Source organism: Pseudonaja textilis, chromosome 5 (genome assembly GCF_049901715.1).
Source record: "Pseudonaja textilis isolate UNSWEBS1 chromosome 5, rPseTex1.2, whole genome shotgun sequence".
Lineage (NCBI taxonomy): Eukaryota > Metazoa > Chordata > Lepidosauria > Squamata > Elapidae > Pseudonaja > Pseudonaja textilis.
In genome coordinates this window covers 73,897,531-73,920,175 of record NC_141994.1, presented here as the reverse complement: position 1 = coordinate 73,920,175, position 22,645 = coordinate 73,897,531, and the positions used below count along the sequence as shown (strand labels likewise).

Here is a 22,645-nt window from a genome sequence, read left to right as displayed (position 1 = left end):
GTAGTTCCTTTACGGAATTGAGCCCCAATTTTTGCGTCGCTAAGTGAGACGTCGGTGGTGAGTTTGGCCCTGTTTTACGACTCTTCTTGCCGCTGCCGTTGTTAAGTGAATCGGGTTTCCCCCATCGGCTTTGCTTGTCAGAAGGCCGCAAAAGGCAATGACAGGCCTCCTGAACGCTTATCGATTGACCCAAAGTTGGTTGGTACTTCTCTTAGAATAACAGAGTTGGAAGGCACCTTGGAGGTCTTCTAGTCCAACCCCTTGCTTAGGCAGGAAACCCTGCAGCTGTCATAAATGTGAGTCAGTTGTCAAGCGTCCGGATTACCATGGGGATGCTACAAGAGTTGTAAGTGTGGACAACGGTCATAAATCACTTTGTCCAGTGATGTTGTAACTTTGAACGGTCACTAAATGAACCGCTGTAAGTTCAGTACTATCTGTATATCCTTCTCTTATTTTTCACCCAACAACCCTGTGAGGTGGGTTAGGCTAAGAAAGAGTGATTGGCGCAACATCACCCAGCCAGCTTTCATGCCTAAGGCGGGACTAGAACTCACTGTCTCCTGGTGATTGGCCCAAAGTCACCCAGCTGGCTTTAATACTTAAGGCGGGACTAGAACTCACTGTCTCCTGGTGATTGGCCCAAAGTCACCCAGCTGGCTTGAATACTTAAGGCGGGACTAGAACTCACCGTCTCCTGGTGATTGGCCCAAAGTCACCCAGCTGGCTTCAATACTTAAGGCGGGACTAGAACTCACCATCTCCACCCACCCCCCCACTGTATTTTGCTTTTTAATTCATTTAATCTCAACTTATTTTCATACTCAAGACGTCTACACTGTGCACACGCTTTTACCTCATCCTGCCTTTTAGCATTTCCAATTCTTCTAGCTTTAATTGTAGTACTCTTTCTTTCTTTTTTACTCTTTATCATGTTGTAAGCGGCCGAGGGCCCCCTGACGAGTGAGGCGGGTGGCGTATCAGCTGAATCAATAAATATACGAAATTTCTCCATCCCTTTTTACCATTTGGCCGGAACGGGGAGGCCTTCATCGCCATCGGCAAAACCTGACAGGGTGGGAAAGTTTAAAGCCAAAGGCCTTGAGGGCTTGGGGGGAAATGATAGGGTGGATCTGTCTTTCCTGGACGGTGGGGGAAAAATATCTTTTAAAGCCACTTCTCCTTCCTTTTCTCGTCCTTTCCGACCCAGGAAGCTGCGGGCCACCCTGGATGAATACACCACGCGGGTCGGGCAACAAGCCATCGTCCTCTGCATCTCCCCTTCCAAACCCAACCCGGTTTTCAAAGTCTTTGGGGCGGCACCCCTGGAGAACGTGGTAAGATTTGCTCCTTCCTCGGCCCTCCCAGATTGGGAGCCTGGAAGTGGAATTGCACTGTAGGGGAGAGAGAACGGAAAAGTTTAGGCATCGCCGGAAGAAGATGGCGAAGGAGGAGATGCGAAGGCGCATTGTACGTTAGCCAGGAAGGTCTTTGCTTCTGACTCCCCAAATAACCGGGTAGTTATTTTATTGTTACTCACAGGGGAAAAGTGAGAGACAAGAAAGCAGCCAGGATCTGTTCTACACGTTTACAACTGTGGGGGGCCCTTGGTGCTCTCTCTTGAGTTTGGTGGTTTTCTTGCAGACATTTCATTAACCCATCTAGGTAACATCCTCCGTGTTAGAAGGGAGTGGAGTTTGGAGAGGAGGAAGAGGAGGACTGTGGCATTCCCTGTGCTTGGCTCTTGTGCAGACATTTCACTACCCAAATAGGTAACGCTATCAGGGCGAGAGGGGAGGGGGAGTTTGCTCTGTTTATGTACAAGTGGTTTGCTTGTCAGTGTGGGTGGGAGTGTTTTCTTCTTGAGGGCCCTAAAACAGTAGACAGTGCCTGGAAGCCCGGCATTCAAAAAACAAATCGGCCATCAACAGGCACATAGATGTAAACAACGTCTACCCACCATTTGAAAAGGACGAGTTAAAATGCTCCCGTTAAGGAACTAACAACTCAGACAGTTCAAACAGTGAGCAACAGACTAATTAAGAAACACCCCAGAATACTCCCACCAACACTGATAGGGTGAACGACTTGTATATAAAAGGAGACCAAACCTCCCTGCCTCCCTCCTAGCATTGATCGTGTTGTCTAGTTGGGTCATGAAACGTCTGCAAGAAAACCACCAAGCTCAGAGAGCACCAAGGACCCCACAGTGTCATTCTCCCCCTCCTCTCCCTCCTCCTCTTTCCCCTCCTCCTCCCCCCTCCCTCCTCCCCTTCCTCCTCCTCCTCCTCCCTTCCTCCTCCTCCCCCCCTCCCTCCCCTTCCTCCTCCCCTCCTCCTCCTCCTCCTCCCCTTCCTCCTCCTCCTCCTCCTCCCCTCCCCTTCCTCCTCCTCCTTCTCCTCCTCCTCCCCCTTCCTCCTCCTCCTCCCCTTCCTCCTTCTCCTCCTCCTCCTCCTCCTCCTCCTCCCCTTCTTCTTCCTCCTCCCCTTCCTCCTCCTCCTCCTCCTCCTCCTCCTCCTCCTCCTCCTCCTCCTCCTTTCTGCAAATCCCACTCTCTCCTACTATTGATGATGTACCCTAGTTGGGTCATGAAATGTCTGCAAGAAAAACCACCAAGCTCAGAGAGCACCAAGGACCCCACAGTTGTCATTCTCCGCCCCTCCTCCTCCTCCCCCTTCCCCTCCCCTCCTCCCCCTCCTCCTCTCTTCAGCCTCCCTTCCCTTCTGGCACTGATGATGTCCCTTAGTTGGGTCATGAAAACGTCTGCAAGGACCCTCAGAGCACCAAGCCCCCATAATCCCATCTTCTCCTTTTCTTCCTCCTCCTCCTCCTCCTCCTCCACCACCACTACACAAACCCCACTCTCTCCCTTCCGGCTCCAATGATGTTCCCTAGCTGGGTCAGCGAACGTCCCCGAGAAAACCTCCCGGCTCAAGAGACCCAACGAGGACCCCACCGGTCAACCCCGAGCTACAAAACTCTTTTCTGCTTGATCCACAATCCCCAAAAGTGCCGCCCCTCCATCCAACCTCCCCAAGAGGGGGACTTGAAAGCCTCGACAGCCTGGCTGGGAACCTCACCAAGCACCCCCACCCCAGCTAAAGCCCCCTACCTTACACCTCGCAACCCTCTCCAGCAACCCCCCCGCACCTTAACCCTCCGGCGTTGCTCGCCGTTTCATCATCTCGTCTTCGCGCCTCCCCTCCTTTGGGGGCCAAGGGCTGTTTTTTCCCCCCGGGGGCAGCTGCGGGCGTTGTTTGCTGTCTCAGCTGCGCAGCCACCCGGAGCAACTCCGATGCCTTCCTCTTCCCCCCCCCCCCACCTCTCACCCCCACCCCCACCCGCCTTCCAGTTTCTGTTACTTAGCAGTTTCTCGCCTCCTGTCCCTTGTTTACCTGAACCTCTGCGGTTTCCCCGCAGGTGCGCAATACAAGAGCATGATCCTGGAAGATTTGGAGTCAGCGTTGTTGGAGCACGCACCTGCGCCGCAGGAGGTGAACTCCGAGCTGCCCCCGCTCACCATCGACGGGATTCCGGTCTCGGTGGATAAAATGACCCAGGTAACCAACCAGGGGAGCTGGAAACCGGCACCAGGTTGCTAAGGGAGGGAGGGAGCATTCAACGTCTCTGGCCGATTGGTTTTGATTTTATTTATTTTTCTCTGCACCCCCACCAGTCAAGAAATCTCTCTCTCTCTCTCTCTCTCTCTCTCTCTCTCTCTCTTTGTGCCTCTTCTCACACAACTCCTCGGAGGCGCACTTAATTCTGCCCCTCCTGGGAGAGCCGCGGTGATCTTCCGAAATGCAGGCAGTCCTTGACTTACGACGCCAGTGCCAGCCCCCTATTGCCATTGGTTTAGTGGAACCCTTCTCCGGGGAGTTTTTTTCCCCACTTTACGGCCTCCCTCGCCACGGTCTTCACAGGAATCCTTTGCAGGTGTTAAGTTAGGAACACGGTTGTTAAACGAGCCTGGCTTGGCCCCTGGACTCTGCTCGTCGGACAGTCACCAAAGGGGAAACACGTATCCCGGCATACTGCAGCCATCGCAAACTTTTTATTATCTTCCTTCCTTTCTTTCTTTCCTTCCTTCCTTTCCTTCCTTTTTCTTTCTTTCCTTCCTTTCCTTCCTTCCTTCCTTCCTTCCTTTTTTTCTTTCTTTCATTCTTTCTTTCTTTCTTTCTTTCTTTCTTTCTTTCTTTCTTTCTTTCTTTCTTTCTTTCCTCCTTACTTCCTTACTTCCTCCCTCCCTCCCCTCTTTCTTTCTTTCTTCTTTCCTTCCTTTCCTTCCTTCCTTCCTTCTCCTTCCTTCCTTCTTTCCTTTCCTTCCTTCCGTCCTTTCCTTCCTTCCTTCTCTTTCTTTCCTTCCTTCCTTCCTTCCCTCTTTCTTCCTTCCTTCCTTCCTTCCTTCCTTCCTTCCTTCCTTCCTTCCTTCCTTCCTTCCATCCTTTCCTCCTTCCTCCCCTCTTCCTCCCCTTTCCTTCCTTCCTTCCTTCTTTCCTTCCTTCCTTCCTTCCTTTCCTCCTTCCTTCCTCCCTCCCCCTCTTTCTTCCTTCCTCCCTCCCCTCTTCCTTCCTTCCTTCCTTCCTTCCTTCCTTCCTTCCTCCCCTCTTTCTTCCTTCCTCCCTCCCCTCTTTCTTCCTTCCTTCCTTCCTCCCCTCTTCCTTCCTTCCTTCCTTCCTTCCTTCCTTCCTTCCTTCCCTTCCCTTCCCCCCTTCCCTTCCCTTCTTCCCTTCTTCCTTCCTTCCTCCTTCTTCCTTCCTTCCTTTCTCCTTTCTAGTGTGCTTTTATTCTACTTGTCCTCATAAGCCTCCCGGACTCGCCCTGTGAGGGCAGACGGCAATACACCTTTTTCTAAATAGACAAATACGCGTCGGTTCCTGACCCTCCGAAGCCAAATTCCCTTCACATCCTGTGTGGTGGCTAACTTAACAACTGCAACAGTTCCCCGAACCAGTGATGGCCAGGAAGGACCTCAAAGGGGTGGCAAAACCTCACTCAACGGCAGTCCCGCTTAGCCAAAGCAGACAAAACGGGGCTCCGTTGTGGCCCTAAGCCCAGGACCGCCTGTACGCCAGGGAGGCCTCGCCAGCTGCGAAACCTGAACTCCGAAACGAAGTCTTGGCCATGTTGGGCTGTTTTGAGAACCCTGATTAGTCCCGGGGAAGCACAGGGATGGTGCTGACGGCTGGTCCCGTTCCGCTCATCATTAAAGCGCTCCTGCCTGAGTGGGCTCGCTTGCGCGTGGCTCTCGTTGATTGCGTCCCCCAGGGCCCCCCGGGCAAGCGCTCGGCGTGGCGCAGAACTCTCGCTTCCTAATTAATCCATCGGGGGGACCCCAAAATAGAACTTCTGAAAGGAGCCAGGTGGAGCGTACAGACACCACCACACACACCCCGCCGGCCCCTGAACAGAAGCCTCTTTCTCTCTCTCTCTCTCTCCATCTCTGCCCTTGGCCTGCTTCTCCCTTGAAGAAGAGGCGATCGTAAGGTGCTGGTTTAAAAATAAATCAATCCATCACAGGTCTTGGGGGTGAGCTGAAGGGGGCCCGTTGCGTAGAGCAGTGGCCCCCAACCTTTTTTGTGCCACGGCCCGGTACCGGCATCACAAAATGATCCGCGGCCCGGTACCGGCATCAGCACGCATGACAAGGCAAGGCGAGCTGAGCGACCGGCCAGCCAGCCGTCCCCCGCTTCTCCCCGCCACCTTCAACTCCTCCTTTGTCGATGGGCTTCGCTTGGGGACGGTCGCTTGGCTCGCCTTGCCTGGGGTGCTGAAAGAATCCTCGCGCCTTAGTTTCGTTGGAAGTCACCCCCCCTTCGATGAAACTAAGGCGCGAGAATTCCTTCAGGACCCAAACGCCGCTTTCCAACCAGAAAAGCTCACCGGAAGCACTTTCTCATCAAAACAAGATGGCGCCCAGCAAACCGGCAGCCCGGTAGGAAATGTTCCACGGACCAGTCCCGGTCCGTGGCCCGGTGGTTGGGGAACTCTGGCGTAGAGGAAGGAGGTCTCCTTTGGGGCGGAGGGAGGGTCCCATGCTGGAAGACCTGGGATTCTCTGGGGAAACATGTTCGTCTATGGCATCATTTTTTATTTTATTTTTTTAAAATCTTGGGGACTTTTTAAGATGTGGGGGTCTTTGGAGTTCTCTGAGCTTGGTTGGGTTTTCTTGCAGATGTTTCATGACCCAACACTGAGCATCATCAATGCTAGGAGGGAGAAGGGTTTGCTTCCTATGTCTATAACCCCACTCCTTCTAGCACTGACACTGTTACCTTTTGGGGTTATGAAATGTCTGCAAGGAAACAACCTCCGGGAGCACCAAGCTCCTCCAGTCGTCGTCGTCGTCGTCCTCCTCCTCCTCCTCCTCCTCCTCCTCCTCCTCTCCATAAACCCCACTCCCTTCCAGCACTGTTGATGTTACCTAACTGGGTCATGTAACGTCTGCAAGAAAACCACCAAGCTCAGAGAGCACCAAGGATCCCAAAGTACTTCTCCTCCTCTTTCTTTCTTCTCCTCCTCCTCTTCCCTTCTTGTCTTCCTCCTCCTCCCCTTCTCTTTTGCAAATCCCTTTCTCTTCCAGCACTGATGATGTTCCCTAGCTGGGTCATGAAACGTCTGCAAGAAAACCACCAAGCCCAGAGAGCACCAAGGACCTTACAGTCCTCCTCCTCCTCCCTTCTTCTCCTCCTTCTCTTCCCTTCTTCTTCTTCTCCTCCTCCTCCTCTTCCCCTTCTCTTTTGCAAATACCTTTCCCTACCAGCACTGATGATGTTCCCTAGCTGGGTCATGAAACGTCTGCAAGAAAACCACCAAGCCCAGAGAGCACCAAGGACCTTACAGTCCTCCTCCTCCTCCTCCCTTCTTCTCCTCCTCCTCCTTCTCTTCCCTTCTTCTTCTTCTCCTCCTCCTCCTCCTCTTCTCTTTTGCAAATGCCTTTCCCTTCCAGCACTGATGATGTTCCCTAGCTGGGTCATGAAACGTCTGCAAGAAAACCACCAAGCTCAGAGAGAGCATCAAGGGCCCCCACAGCTCAACCCTGAGCTACAAATATCCTCTTCCATCGGTACTTTTAGGATGTGTTGGACTCAGCCTGCTGGCTGGGGAATTCTGGGAATTGAAATCGACCCCTCTTCTAGTCCCAAAGGCTGGGAAACACCACGAAACTCATGAATAGTGGCGCAGCACCTTTTTTTGTGGCTTAACAAATTTTTTTTAATTTTTAAATTTTTTAAAAAGCTTACTTAAGCTGCTTTCTGATCATGATATTATACTGCAATGTAATCGTTGCCATGTTATTTAGGAGACACTAGTGGGCGCTATAGGGTGATTATTTCCATAGCTATTATACCTCTTCATTGGAACGATTAGGTACACCTGAAAAATCTTGGATTTCATACCTGGAGTAGAGAGAGAGAGAGAGAGAAACCTTCTTTGAGTTAAGGGAGGGTGGCCACTGCAGTCTTGAAATCGAAGACAGGCAGCTCTTCAGAATAACAGAATATTTTATTGGCCAAGTGTGATTGGACACATATGGGATTGAGCGATTGTGCCCTGCCATTCACTCTCCAGATTTCGGAGGAATAAAATTTTCCATTCCTGTCTCTTGACCTCTTTAAAAATGGTTTTCAGAAAGCCTTGGGGGGAAAGTCAGTCACTCCCTTTCCTTCCTACCAAGAGGAAAAGGAGGAGGAGGAGGAGGAAGGGACCCACAATCATGCTATCAGATTTCATCATTTCGCAGCCACATATTCTCAGGGTAAGACTCAGAATATCGCCTGTTACCCTCTGTGGAACCAAGAATTGAATTTCGAAGAAGCAGGATCGGAAGAGCACACAGGTTGGCCGTAATTGAGGCAGAAATTTCCAACGGTTGAGGCTTTCCCCCCCATTTTACGCCCTTTTTTTTTTTGCCACCGTTGTTAACTGAATCCCTGCTGTTGTCAAACTAATAACACGGTTGTTAAGTGAATCCGATTTCCCCTTTGACTTTGCTTGTCAGAAGGTCGCAAAAGGGGATCCGGGGACGCTGCGGCTGTCATAAAGACGAACCAGTTGCCCAGCATCCAAATTTTGATCCCGTGAGGGCGTGGGGAATTGCTGCAACAGTCGTAAGCGTGAAAAGCGGTCATAAGTCGCCTTTTTTTCAGGGCTGTGGTAACTTCGTCGCTAAATGAATGGTTGTAAATCAGGAACTACCTCTATTGATGCTTTTGAACTTGGGTGTTGGAGAAGTTTCTTGAGAAGACCACAGACAGCCAAGCAAACAAACAAATGGATCTCCCAAAGGGGCTTTTATTTTAAAGGCAACCCGGACTTTCTGGTTTTTCTTTTAAGGCCTTTCACTTTCTCATCTAAGAAGCTTCTTCGGTTCTGACTAACTGGCGGAAAACTATGACCTGGACAAACTAAAACCTTTGCAGACATTAAACAGATGGACGATTAGACGATCAACCCAGAGTTTAGTTGCCTCCTGAAAAAGGCACATTTGGGACAACCGTGACCTGGATGACTGAGAATCGCTTCAGACCCATGTCCTGCTATTTCAGCCAGAAGACATAGCGAGTCACAAGTTCTTCCTTGTACGTCGAATACAGGGAGGAAGATGATGGCCGGGATAAGATTTCAGTTTCAAAACATATTGAAAACTGAATTCAATGAGTTTTGAAGCAGTGGGGGGGTCGAGGTATGATGGACGCACTGTTGGAAGACCTGACCTGGGCAAATGAGAACCTTTCTTTGATCAATTCCTGAAGTCTGTTTCTGCAAAGTTAGAGTCAAATCTATCTGTGTGGTCGCTAGGAGCATCGTAGACCGAGCCAGGTCCAAACATGGTAGAGAATTCCTGGACACCTGGCAATCAGACAAATCAGCCATCAACGGGCACATAGAGATAAGCAACATGTACACGTCATTCAAAATAGATGATCCAAAAACTAAAAAGACTTCCTTGCCAACACTTAACTTCGTGCCACATAATCAATCAATTGATCCGCCGATATCCTTAATTAGAGCCAAATCTATCAGTGTGGTCGATAGGAGCATCGTTGACCGAGCCAGGTCCAAACATGGTAGAGAATTCCTCAGTGCGTGGCAATCAGACAAATCAGCCATCGACGGGCACATAGAGATAAGCAACATGTACACACCATTCAAAACAGATAATGCAAAAGCTAAAAGACCAAAAAAAAACTTCCTTGCCAACACCAACTTCATGACACATGACACATTGATCATTCAATTCCTGGGGTGCTAAGTTGGGGCCAAATCTCCAGCCTTCCCTCACTTGATATCTATCCTGGAGGGCAAACGCACCCCTTAATAACGGTGTGTTTCTCCGTGAAGAAAAACACCGCAGAGTCCTGTAGAGGATGATGCAACTCTCAGAGGCCAGAATCAGCGACTCTGCAGATAAATACACCCTAAACACGGCAGCATTTCCCCGTGGGTTAAAAAAAAAATAATCTTCATTTTGTGCAGCATCGTTGTACATGACGCACAACATTTGAAGGTTCCACGGTTCATCCGGCAAGGATTTCCAATGCAATTCGCAAAATGTAAATAGCTATTTTATGGGAAGTCTAGAAGGATTGAAGAACAGCTGCAGAAACATATCTCAAGTGAGAACTGTGGATCGATCTGGTTGATGGTCCCTTGCTGGCTATGTTTTGGTATCCTTGAGAATCTTCTCCAACTCCAGACTTCGAAAGCATTCAATATTTTTCCTATCCTGCCCCAAAGGTGTTTTTTTTTTTCCAAAAGGCAACTGAATTTTCCCTTTTATTTCCTTGAAGACATTTCGCTTCTCATCCAAGAAGCTGCTTCAGTTCTGACCGAATGGGTATTGGCAACTCTAAAAAGACCAGAGAAATATTTTATGAGTTGACAGGTCGTAAGTGTGAAAAATGTTCACAAATCGCTTCTTTCGGCACCGTTGTAATGAATTCTTGTAAGTTCGATGTGATAATAATCACAAAACAACTGGAGATATGTGAACAAGAGCTTTATTATTAAGCTTTTGCAAAAGGGAATTCTGCTCATGGGCAGAAGAGATTGTTCCCAGGAAGGCTGGGGTTTATATACAGGTTCAGATATACAGTCTCTGCCCCTTTCCTGGGTTCACAATCTATTCAAGCTACGTATCTCCCTGCGCAACACCAATATTATTGTAACATAACACCTGTTTCCTTGTCCTTGGAAACCACCCTCGTTCTCATGGCTTCTTCTTCCTGTTATGGTCCTGTTATGACCATCTGTAAGACAATAGATCATTACCCAGTTCCTTTCAAGTCAGGGATAACCTGGTATCTCCTACACATATCTTTATGCCAAGAAGTACAGGTCCATGTTCTACCCAAAAGCCTTACTTTAGAACATAACAAGTTACAAAACTGAACATGTTTATTAGATATAGTTATATAACTGTCCAATAATCATTGCATAGTTCACGTATCGGATAAGTATAGCTTCCCTTCTGTTCTTCATTTCCACAGGTGTAACTCATAATATGTAATTTCTACATATAACATTCAAGGACTACCTGATGCAGGCCTTTGCTTCCCCTTCTTCTTCTTCTTCTTCCTCTTCTTCTTCTTCTTCTTCTTCTTTATTATTATTATTGTTGTTGTTGTTGTTATTGTTATTATTATTATGATTATTTTCCCCTTAATGCCACAGGCGCAGCTGAGGGCTTTCATCCCTGAAATGCTGAAATACTCAACGGGTCGCGGAAAGCCAGGCTGGGGGAAGGAGAGCTGCAAACCGATTTGGTGGCCAGAGGACATTCCCTGGGCTAACGTCCGCAGTGATGTCCGGACAGAGGAGCAAAAACAGAGGGTGAGTTCTTGAACGCCATCTTCCTTCTGTCAGTGATGAGTCCTTCTTAGGTTTGGCCCACGGTGAGGCCTAGGAACTCAGGTAAGAACAAAAATCACTCAGAATACATGATGAAAACCCCGGCGCACTGTTCAACTGTTTGGAATCCCTACCCGATATCGGATATTAGCACAATTGTGTGGGTTCAGAAGTACTTTGCGAGAAAGGGTTTGCACTCTTCTGTACACCATCGAAATCCCTACGCTAGTAGCCTCGAAATTCTTGGCTTGGATAACCTGGATCGCTTGCGGTTGGACGTAGGTATTGCAAACAAAATTAGACATAGCAAAGTTTTACCTGTAAATACGTGCGCAAACAACTGCTTCGAACTCCGTGTAAACTGTTCTAAACTTGGCTGTAAAAAAATGCGGTTTTTGTAATAGAGTTGTCAAAAGTCTGGAATACTCCACCTGATTCGGTGTCTCAGCTACCAATTTTCAGTTTTAGTCACAAGTTGACCTCACTTCACATTTAAGAGGTCTGTAAAGGGGGCATGCAAAAGAGTGCTTAACGGGCCTATTGTTCCTATCACTTTATTTTTATATTATTCGTGTTTTCGTTTTTGACAAATGATAAATAAATAAAAAAATAAAAACCCCTTAATTTTACCCCACAAAAGGAGAACATCCCCGCTATAGTTTTAACCGGAGAACGGTGAGCACCCCAGACCAAGGCAAGCTGAAAAAATGCTAGAGAATTTCTGCAAGCCGCCTCCTCAGACGCATCAGCCATCAACGGGCACATAGAGATAAGCAACATTTGCACGCCATTCAAAGGTGGCAGTCAAAAAACTAAAAGAGCAAAACTTTCTTGCCAGCGATGATCGCCCTGATAACACCAGAGTTAGCCTACAGTACTGCACTCTTAACGGGAAAGGAAGGAAGGAAGGAAGGAAGGAAGGGCAATGAGCCCTTAGACTTATACACCACTTTCCAGTGCTTTCCAGCCCTCTCTAAGCAGTTTACAGAGTCAGCCTGTTGCCCCCACAACAATCTGGGTCCTCATTTTACCGACCTTGGAAGGACGGAAGGCTGAGTCCACCTGGAGCTGGTCAGGATCGAACTGCTGGCGGTGGGCAGAGTCAGCCTGCAATGCTGCATTGCAACCCTGGAAGGAAGGAAGGGGAGGGGTAGCAATAGCCCTTAGCCGACCTCGGAAGGACGGGAGGCCGAATCCACCTTGAGCCTGGTGAGATTCGAACCGCCGAACGGTCCTCTGGGCGCCACGAACCCCAAGTCCGGCTTTGTTGGCTAACCTGTCGGCCGGATCCCTCCGTCCTCCTGATCCTTTTCCCCTCCCCCCCTCCTCCTCTTCCTCCTCACCTGGCCTCAGGTGTCTTGGACCCAGGCGCTACGGACGATCGTGAAGAACTGCTACAAGCAGCACGGGCGGGAGGACCTGCTCTACGCTTTCGAAGACCAGCAGACTCAGTCAGTGACGGCCACGCACAGCATCGCCCACCTGGTTCCCTCCCAGACGATGGTCCAGACCTTCAGCAACCCCGACGGGACCGTGTCCCTCATCCAGGTGAGGCCACGGGGGGGCAGGCGTGTCTTTCGGGGGAGGGAAGAGTTTTTGGGTTCTCCGTGCTGAGCGAAAGTCGGTTTGGGGGGGTCCGCTCACTCACGGTCACACACACACCCCGAGGCGGCTTCGGGATGAGCTTCAGCCATTGGATCTGGGGACGCGGACAGATTCCAGATCTGCTGGAGGACCAGGGAGGAACGGGACCTGTGGGTGGGAACAGCTCGGGGCAGTTCATATTTGGGGTTTTGGGGTTGTTGTTTTTTTTAAAAAGGGGGATATTATAGGGTTCTGTAATAACGGAAGAGTGTGTGGTTGTTTTTTCACGGAAAAAGGAAAGATTGGGTGTGCTGAAATGTCCTTCCTTCCTTCCTTCCCCCATCTTCCTTTCTTCCTTCTTTTCTTCCTTCCTTCCTCCCTCCCTCATCTTCCTTTCTTCCTTCTCTTCTTCCCCTACCTCTCTTCCTTCCTTCCCTCCCTCTTGCCCCACCTTCCTCCTTTCCTCCCTCCCTTCCTCCATCTCTTCTTTCCTTTCTTCTTTCTCTCATCCCCTTCCTCCCTCCCTCCAACTTCCTTCCTTCCATCCTTTTCTTCTTTCTTCTCCCATCCCTTCCTTCCTTTCTTCCTTCCCCTTCCTGCTCTCCCTCCCTCCCCCTTCCCTCCCTCCCACCCCTTTCTTCTTCCTTTTCTCCATCTCTTCCTTCCTTCCATCCCTTCTTCCTTCTCTCATCCCCTTCCTTCCTCCATCTTCCATCCTTTCTTCCTTTTCTCATCTTCCCCTCTCTCCCTTCCTTCCTTCTCTCCCTCTTGCCCCATCTTCCTCCTTTCCTCCCTCCCTTCCTCCATCTCTTCTTCCCTTCCTTCCTTCCTCCCTCCCTCTCCCATCTTCCTGTCATCCTTCCTTCCTTCTCTCATCTCCTTTCCCTCCTTCCCTCTCTTCCTTTCTCCCGTCCTTCCTTCCTTCCCATATCTCCCTCCCTCCATCTTCCTCCTTTCCTCCCTTCCTCCATCTCTTCTTCCCTTCCTTTCTTCCTTCCTCCCTCCCTCTCCATCTTCCTGTCATCCTTCCTTCCTTCTCTCATCTCCTTTCCCTCCTCTCCTTCCTTCCTTCCTTCCTTCCTTCCTTCCTTCCTTCCTTCCTTCCTTCCTTCCTTCCTTCTCTCATCTCCTTTCCCTCCTCCCCTCTCTTCCTTTCTCCCGTCCTTCCTTCCTTCCCATATCTCCCTCCCTCCATCTTCCTCCTTTCCATCCTTCCCTCTTCTCTTTTTCCCCCCTCCCTTCTTCCTTCCCTCCTCCCTCCCCTCCCTCCCTCCTTCCCCTCATCATGAGGTCATTGGTCCAATGTCAGACTGTCCGTGTGAGTGTGCCTTGGCGCCCTTCCCTTTGCCACTGTGTGAATGGGGGCACGGGGGGGGGGTCGAGGGGGGGCAGGAGACCTCGGGAGGGGACCCCCCCTGGTGACTTTGGGGTGTCTCCCAGGTTGGCACCGGAGCCACAGTGGCCACTTTGGCAGACGCCTCCGAATTGCCCACCACCGTGACGGTCGCCCAGGTGAACTACTCCGCCGTGGCTGATGGAGAGGTAAGGGGGGGGGGTCCCTTCCGAAGCGGTTGACATCAAAGAAAGAAATGAAAGAAATGACGGTCGTAAGTCCAGGATCTTCTCTTCCTCCCCGTTGGGGATAAAAGTCGGGATAAAAGTCCACAACGACCGCTGCTTAATAAGAAAGGGGGGCCAAAATCGGGCACGGTCACAGGGCGGGCCTGCTCAAGGGACGCGTGAGAGGGGGCTGACGGCCTCCCTTCCCGTCGTACGTTGAGGACCGCCTGTCGTTCCTTCCAGCCGAGCTTCAACACCCCCCCCAGGAAGGAGCTCAGGCCGCTGGGCACCTTCTGAAGGGAGAACGGGACGAGCCGGTTTGGGAATCCAGTCGGAGTTGGTTAAAATTGGGGAAGGGGAGAGGGGAGGTCTCTCTCACACACACGCACACACACACACACAGTTTTTTTTTAACCTTGGTCTCTCTCTCCCCTCCGCCATATTGGTCTCCAGGCCTTTGTGGCTGCCTCATTCTCTCCCCCAGCCCCAAAACCAAACGGTGTAGGGTTCTCAGGCAGCACAAAACAGCTTTTGTTTCCCCCACAAGAAAGCGGATTTCCATCTTAAAAAGCAGCTGGAAATTGTGTTGTGTTGTGTGCGTGTGTGTGTGTGTGTGTGTGTTCCTGATTCGTCCCTTGAAAATCCGCTGGGGGAAGACAAGCCTCCATTGTTCTGAGCCAGGCTGGACTCTTTTTAAGGCTTTGGGAGGGCAAATTTAGCCCCTCCCCTTCCCTCCCCCCCACTCTGATAGTCCTCGACTTAACGGCCAGAAGTCCTCGGTTTACAACCACCAAGGAGGCCGGCCCACCCTGGTCGTAAAACAGGTCAGCCCTCCCCCCCTGCCCCATGACCCTCCGCTTTTCATGAGCTTTTGAAGGCAGCGGTCGTTAAAGCGAGTGCTGTGGGGAGCCAAGCAGCCGTCATGGTCCCTAAGGGAACAACGTGGTCGTTAAGTGAAGCAGTGGTTTGCTCTGGGCTGGTCTTTTGGGGTTTGTTTGTTTTTTTGCCAAACCATTGCCAAATGCAGGACAGGGCAAATGGTCGTAAATGCGGGTCACGTGGCCACAGGTTGGGTTGGCTTAAGACCACAATGGAGCCCATGTCCCTAAGCGAGAAGTTTGTTCAGTGAGTTTCGCCCCATTTTGCGACCTTTCTCGCCACCGTTGCTAAGCGAATCGTGGTGGTGGTTAAAGTCAGTCACACGATTGTTAAGTGAATCCGGATAGATGGTCGCAAAAGGGGACACTGCAACCGTCATAAGTATGAGTCAGTTGCCGAGCATCCAGATTTTGGTCACATGACCAAGATGGATGCTGCAACGGTCATAAGTGTGAGACTCAGTCGCAAGTCACTCCCTTCGGTGCTGTTCAACCTTTGAATGGTCACTGAATGAACCGTCGCAAAGTCAAGGACCGAACCTTTGGGGGGGAGGACCCAGCCTAACGCCAAACGTTTGCTAAGCGACCGGTCATAAGTCGAGGACTCTCTGGTCTCCTCCGTCCCGCCAGGTGGAGCAGAACTGGGCGACGCTACAAGGGGGCGAGATGACCATCCAGACCACCCAGGCCTCCGAAGCCACGCAGGCCGTGGCCTCCCTGGCCGAAGCCGCTGTAGCCGCCTCACAGGAGATGCAGCAAGGCGCCACCGTCACCATGGCGCTCAACAGGTGAGGGAGGGGAGGGGTCGGGGAGGGAGGGGTCCAGGGTCCCTGTTTGAACCCTTTACCAGATCTCGGTAACCCTTGGTTGGTTGGTTGGTTGGTAGGTTGGTTGGTTGGTAGGTTGGTTGGTTGGTTGGTTGGTTGGTTGGTTGGTTGGTTGGTTGGTTGGTTGGTTGGTAGGTTGGTTGGTTGGTTGGTTGGTTGGTTGGTTGGTTGGTTGGTAGGTTGGTTGGTTGGTTGGTTGGTAGGTTGGTTGGTTGGTTGGTAGGTTGGTTGGTTGGTTGGTTGGTTGGTTGGTTGGTTGGTTGGTTGGTTGGTTGGTTGGTGGGTTGGTTGGTAGGTTGGTTGGTTGGTTGGTAGGTGGGTTGGTTGGTTGGTTGGTTGGTTGGTTGGTTGGTTGGTTGGTTGGTTGGTTGGTTGGTTGGTTGGTTGGTTGGTAGGTGGGTTGGTTGGTAGGTTGGTTGGTTGGTTGGTAGGTTGGTTGGTAGGTTGGTTGGTTGGTTGGTAGGTGGGTTGGTTGGTAGGTTGGTTGGTTGGTTGGTAGGTGGGTTGGTTGGTAGGTTGGTTGGTTGGTTGGTTGGTTGGTTGGTTGGTTGGTTGGTTGGTTGGTTGGTTGGTTGGTTGGTTGGTTGGTTGGTTGGTTGGTTGGTTGGTAGGTTGGTTGGTTGGTTGGTTGGTTGGTAGGTTGGTTGGTTGGTTGGTTGGTTGGTTGGTTGGTTGGTTGGTAGGTTGGTTGGTTGGTTGGTCGGTTGGTTGGTTGGTTGGTCGGTAGGTTGGTTGGTAGGTTGGTTGGTTGGTAGGTTGGTTGGTTGGTTGGTTGGTTGGTAGGTGGGTTGGTTGGTAGGTTGGTAGGTTGGTTGGTTGGTTGGTTGGTTGGTTGGTAGGTTGGTTGGTTGGTTGGTCGGTCGGTTGGTTGGTTGGTCGGTAGGTTGGTTGGTAGGTTGGTTGGTTGGTTGGTTGGTTGGTTGGTTGGTTGGTTGGTTGGTTGGTTGGTTGGTTGGTTGGTTGGTTGGTTGGTTGGTTGGTTGGTAGGTTGGTTGGTTGGTTGGTTGGTTGGTTGGTTGGTTGGTTGGTTGGTTGGTTGGTTTCTTTCTTTTTTGTCTTTCGTTCTTTCTTTCTCTCTCTCTCTCTCTCCTTCCTCTCCTTCCTTTCCTTTCTCTCTCTCCCTCTCTTTCCTTTCTTACCACCTACCTTCTTTCTTTCCGTTTCTTTTTTCTTCCTTTCTTTTTCTTTTTTCTTTCATCTATCTATCTTTTCTGTCTCTGTCATCCCTCCCTTCTCTCCTTTCTTTTCTTTCTTTTTCTTTCTCTCTCCCCCTTTCCCCCCTCCCTTCCTCTCTCGTTTCTCTTTCTCTTTCCTCACTCCCTTCTTTCCTTCCTCTCTCCCTTTCCTTCTTATCACCTACCTTCTTTCTGTTTCTTTTTTCTTTTTCATCTATCTTTTCTTTCTCTTTCCTTCCTCCCTCTGTTTCCCCCTCCCTTCCTCTTTCTCTCTCCCTCCTTCTTTTTCTTTCTTTCCTCACTCCTTTTCTTCCTTTCTTTCTCTCCCTCTCCTTCTTACCACCTTTCTTTCTCTTTCTTTTTTCTTTCTTTTTCTTTTTTCTTTCTTTCATCTATCTTTTCTTTCTCTTACCTCTCTTCCTCTCTCCTTTCTTTTCTTTCTTTTGCTTTCTCTCTCTCCCTTCCTCTCTTTTCTTCTTACCCCTTCTTTCCTTCCTTCCTTCCTCTCTCTGCCTCTCTCCTTCCTTCTTACCGCCTACTTAATTTCTTTCCTTCCTTCTTTCTTTCATCTATATCTTTTCTTTCTCTTTCCTCCCTCCCTTCCTCTCAATTTTTTTTTCTTTCTTTCTTTCTTTCTTTCTTTCTCTCTCTCTCTCTCTCTCTCTTTCCTCCCTTCCTTCCATCTCTCTTCTTCTTATACCTTCCTTCTTTGCTTCTTTCTTCCTTTTTGTTTTCTCTCTCTCCTTCCTTCCTTTCTCTTTCTCTACTCTTTCCTTCCTTCCTTCCTTCCTTCCTTCCTTCCTTCCTTCCCCCTCTTGTCTATCTCTCCTTTCTTCCTTCCTTCCTCCCCTTTTCTTTCTTTCTTCCTTCCTTCTTTCTCTTCCTTCCTTCCTTCCTCTTGTCCTTCTTTTCCTTCCTTCCTCTTATCTATTTCTCTCTCCTTCCTTCCTTCCTTCCTTCCTTCCTTCCTTCCTTCCTTCCCTTTCCTTTTTTCCTTCCTTCCTTTGTGCAAAACCTTCCACTTCTCCCACAGCAACCAAATGGCAGAGCTAATCTACAGAATCCTTTTTTTAACAAAAAAAAGAGAAAGAAATAGGGTGTTTCGTTTTCCTTCTCCAACGAGCAACCCGGATTCTTTTCGGTGCATCCTCGGGAAAAACGCAGGATTATGGGGGGGCTGGGCTGGGGGGGCTCCCCTCTCCCCTCCCCCCACCCAGCCTTTGCCAGCTTGCTGGCTCCAATGCCTGAGCGCAGGAGAACCCGGCCTTTCGCTCTCCTCCTCCTCCTCCTCCTCCGGCTGCTGCGTGGGAAGCAGAGATCGCTTTCCAGGCTGGCTCGGGTAGCGGGAGATTCATAGCATCCCTGGAGGGTTGTGTTAACAAGCCTAGAAGCACCTGAGCTGATTTGAGTGCCTAGTGGGGGGGTGCAGAGAGAACCTGGTTACCTGTAAAGGGTAAGGGGGAGGGGAGGAGGTGGGGAGGGACAGCCCTGCTGTGAAGCTGAGAAGGATCAGGCAGAACAAACCAAACAAACAAGAAAAAAAACCAAGCAGGTTTTTTTATTCCTCCTCCCCACACCGAGTCGGTGATCGTCACTGGAGAAGAGAAAAGGCCGGCTGAGCATTTTATTCCTCCCGGCCTCAATCGGTTCATTTGGATGTTCACTTTTTTTTTCCATCTAACATACGAGAATATTTGTAGCTCAGGGTTGAAAGGAGGGGTCAGGTCGGCACTCTGAGCTTGGTGGCTTTTCTTGCAGACGTTTCATGACCCAACTGGGGAATATTATCAGTGCTAGAAGGAAGTGAGTGGGGTTGTGGAAGGGAAGGAGGAGGAGGAGGAGGAGAATGATGACTGTGGGGTCCTTGGTGCTCTCTGAGCTTGGTGGTTTTTCTTGCAGACGTTTCACGACCCAACTAGATAACATCATCAGTGCTAGAAGGAAGTGAGTGGGGTTGTGGAAGGGAGGAGGAGGAGGAGGAGGAGAATGATGACTGTGGGGTCCTTGGTGCTCTCTAAGCTTGATGGTTTTCTTCCAGACATTTCACGACCCAGCTAGGTAACATCATCAGTGCTAGAAGGGAGGAGGAGAAGGAAAAAGGGGGGGAAAGGAAGAAGAAGGAATGAAAGTAAGGGAAAAGGAGGAAGGACTGGGGTCTTTGGTGCTCTCTGAGCTTGGTGGTTTTCTTGAAGACATTTCATGACCCAATTAGGGAACATCATCAGTGCTAGAAGGGAGTTGGGTTTGTGGAAGAGAGAGAGGAAGGAAGGAAGGAAGGAAGGAAGGAAGGAAGGAAGGAAGGAAGGAAGGAGAGAAATAGATAAGAGGAAGGAAGGAAAAGAAAAGGACAAGAGAAAGGAAGGAAGAAAAAAGGAAAAGGAAGGAAGAAAGAAAGAAAAGGGGAGGAAGGAAGGAGAGATAGACAAGAGGAAGGAAGGAAGAGAAAGGGGAAGGAAGGAAGGGGAGAGAAATGGATAAGAGGAAGGAAGGAAGGAAAAAGGAAAGAATAAGAGGAAAAAAGAAAGAGAAAGAGGAAGGAAGGAGAAAGGGAGGGAGGGAGGATGGAAAGAGAAAAAAGAAGGAAGGGAGGAAGGAAGGAAGGGTTGTTGGGGGTCCTGAGTGCTCTCTGAGCTTGGTGGTTTTCTTCCAGACGTTTCATCACCCAACTAGGTAACATCATCAGTGCTGGAAGGGTTTGTGGAGAGGAGGAGGAGGAGGACAGCGGGGTCCTGGGTGCTCTCTGACCTTGATTGTTTACTTGCAGATGTTTCATGACCCAACTAGGGAACATCATCAGTGCAAACCCTGCAGGGACCCTGCTTGGCGCGCAAATAATACCCTCAAAGCGCACAAAGAGAGAGTATCAAACTCAAATTGAAAAGAGGCAAGCGATGCTCACGCTGAATTCCCAGGCGGGGAAGGAGAACCTTTCCGCGGCCTTTTCTTCCTTCTGCTCACGGGGGGCTCTCTCTCTCTCGTCTTGTCTTGCAGCGAGGCGGCCGCTCACGCCGTGGCCACTCTGGCGGAGGCCACTCTCCAGGGCGGAGGGCAGATCGTCTTGTCCGGCGAAACGGCCGCAGCCGTGGGCGCGCTCACCGGGGTACCAGATGCAAACGGTAAGCGGATCCTGATCCCCGCGTCGCGTCTCGCCTTTCGGGCTCCCCGAGGGAGTTTGCGCCCCTGGCCGGTGGAGGGTGAAGGTCCTCTAGGACCGGCCAGCGCCTGTTGGGTTGGGTTGGCCAGGAGATGGAACATAGAATAATAATAATAATAATAATAATAATAATAATAATAATAATAATAATAATAATAATGGTGGTGGTGGTGGTGGTGATGATGATGATGATGTTGGAAGGGACCTTGGAGGTCTTCTAGTCCAGCCCCTGCTGAAGCAGGAGACCCTATAACCAGACAAATGGCTGTCCAATCTCTTCTTGAAAACCCCCAGTGAGGAAGGAAGGAAGGAAGGAAGGAAGGAAGGAAGGAGAGAGAAAGAGAGGGAGGAAAAGAAAGGACAAGAGGAAGGAAGAGAAAGGAAAAGGAAGGAAGGAAGAAAGAAAAGGGGAGGAAGGAAGGAAGGAAGGAAAGAAGGAAGAAAGGAAAGATAGACGAGGAAGGAAGGAAGAGAAAGGGGAAGGAAGGAAGGAAGGAAGGAAGACAGGGAGGGAGAGAAGGAAAGAGAAAGAGGGAGGGTGAGAAGGAAGAGGGGGCAGAAGGAAGTAGAGAGGGAGGGAACAGGGGAAGGAAGGAAGGAAGGAGGAAAGGAGAAGGGAAAGGGGAAGGAAGGAAGGAAGGGGAGAGAAATAGATAAGAGGAAGGAAGGAAAAGGAAAGGACAAGAGGAAGGAAGGAAGAGAAAGGAAGGAAGGAAGAAAGAAAAAGGGAGGGAGGAAGGAAGGAGAGATAGACAAGAGGAAGGAAGAAAGGGAAAGGAAGGAAGGAAGACGAAGGGTGAGTGAGAGGCAGAGGGAGAAAAGGAAGGAAGGAAGGAAAAAGAATAGCAGAATAACAAGAGTTGGAAGGGCCCTTGGAGGTCGTCTAGTCCAACCCCCCTGCTCAGGCAGGAGACCCTAGGCCATTCCAGACAAGCGGCTGTCCCAGTCTCTTCTCAAGCCCCCACCCCTTCTGGAGGCAAGGAGGAAACAACCCCCTGAGTTCTGGGGTGGTTTCCGTCCACCGTTTCTCTCGCCTTGTCTTCTGCAGAACAGCCGGACTCCCTCCCTCGCTTAGCCACGGGAGTTTGGGGGCCCTGTTGCAGCTGTAAGTCGAGGACTCAATCGCTTCCCTTCTGCCACTTGGAACTTTTTCCTCCGGGAGAAAAATCCATCCGGGGGGGCCCCCTTTAAAAAAATAAAATAAAAATAAAATCGAGGTTATTCTTGGGGGCCCCTGATCCTCCTCACCTGGGAATTTGAACTTCAAGACAATTGGGGGGCTGGGGGGCGGGGGCTGCCTGGTATCTCCAGGTCTTCTCACCCCCGACTTCCAAGGCAAAACCTGCCCGGCTATAAGGATTTCTTTCGGCCTTTCGACCTAGCCAATCAGCTCCGCCCTTCAGAAGGGGTCCCCCACAGCCCCCAGAAGATTAAGGATCAACCGGGCCGTGGGGTCACGGGGTCTGGGGAAAAGGGGGCACAGGGGTCTCAGCGGGCAGTGGGCTTAAGCCACCCATTCATTCTGTCCCAGATTCGAGGCCCAGAAGAAAGGATTTGGGGATTCTCTGAAGCAACCAACCTTCCTTCCTTCCCTTCCTCTTTCTCCTTCCTTCCTTTCTCCCTTCCCGTCTCCTCCCTCTCATTGTTCTTTCTTTCTTTCTCTTCCACTTCCCCCTCTCCCATTGTCCTTCCTTCCTTCCTGCCTTCTCCCTCCCATTGTTTTTCCTCCCTCCCTCGCTCCCTCCGTCCCATTGTCCTTTCTTTCTTTCTTTCTTTCTTTCTTTCTTTCTTTCTTTCTTTCTTTCTTTCTTTCTTTCTTTCTTTCTTTCTTCCTTCCTTCCTTCCTTCCTTCCTTCCTTCCTTCCTTCCTCCCTCCCTCCCTCCCTCCCTCCTCCTCTTTCTTTCTTTCTTCTCCCTCTTCCTCTCTCTTTTTTGTTTTTTGTTTTTCTTTCTTTCTTTCTTTCTTTCTTTCTTCCTTTCTCCCTTCCCTCCCTCCCCCCCCTCCCCCTTCTTTCTTTCTTTTTTCTTTCTCCCATCCTGCCTCCCTCCCCTTTCCTTCCTTCCCTTCCTTCCTTACTTCCTTCCTTCCTCCCCTCTTTCTTTCTTTCTTTCTTTCTTTCTCTCTCTCTCTCTCCTTCCCTCCCTCCCTCCTCCCTCTCTCTTTCTTTCTTTCTTTCTCCTCTTCCTCTCTCTTTTTCTTTCTTTCTTTCTTTCTTTCTTTCTTTCTTTCTTTCTTTCTTTCTCCCTCCCTTTCTTTCTTTCTTTCTTTCTTTCTTTCTTTCTTTCTCCTCCCTCCCTCCCTCCCTTTCTTTCTTTCTTCCTTTCTTTCTTTCTTTCTTTCTTTCTCCCTCCCTCCCTCCCTCCCTTTCTTTCTTTCTTTCTTTCTTTCTTTCTTTCTTTCTTTCTCCCTCCCTCCCTCCCTCCTTTCTTTCTTTCTTTCTTTCTTTCTTTCTTTCTTTCTTTCTTTCTCCTCCCTCCCTCCCTCCCTTTCTTTCTTTCTTCCTTTCTTTCTTCCTTTCTTCCTTTCTTTCTCCCTTCCCTCCCTCCCTCCCTCTTTCTTTCTTTCTTTCTTTCTTTCTTTCTCTCTCTCTCTTTCCCTCCCTCCTCCCCTCT

General features: G+C 50.1%; 1 protein-coding gene across 1 annotated transcript in view; it reads left to right on the top strand.

The window, feature by feature from the left end:
- NRF1 (nuclear respiratory factor 1) overlaps nucleotides 1-20,153 on the top strand; it is a 37,789-nt gene extending 17,636 nt beyond the window's left edge. Inside the window, exons 4-10 of the mRNA XM_087935372.1 lie at nucleotides 1,211-1,342; nucleotides 3,425-3,560; nucleotides 10,678-10,836; nucleotides 12,208-12,402; nucleotides 13,879-13,980; nucleotides 15,507-15,664; nucleotides 19,870-20,153. Of these exons, the coding sequence (XP_087791498.1) occupies nucleotides 1,211-1,342; nucleotides 3,425-3,560; nucleotides 10,678-10,836; nucleotides 12,208-12,402; nucleotides 13,879-13,980; nucleotides 15,507-15,664; nucleotides 19,870-20,140 (1,153 nt within the window). The 3' untranslated portion in view covers nucleotides 20,141-20,153. The remainder of the gene's footprint in view (nucleotides 1-1,210; nucleotides 1,343-3,424; nucleotides 3,561-10,677; nucleotides 10,837-12,207; nucleotides 12,403-13,878; nucleotides 13,981-15,506; nucleotides 15,665-19,869) is intronic.
- Nucleotides 20,154-22,645: the final 2,492 nt, after the last annotated feature.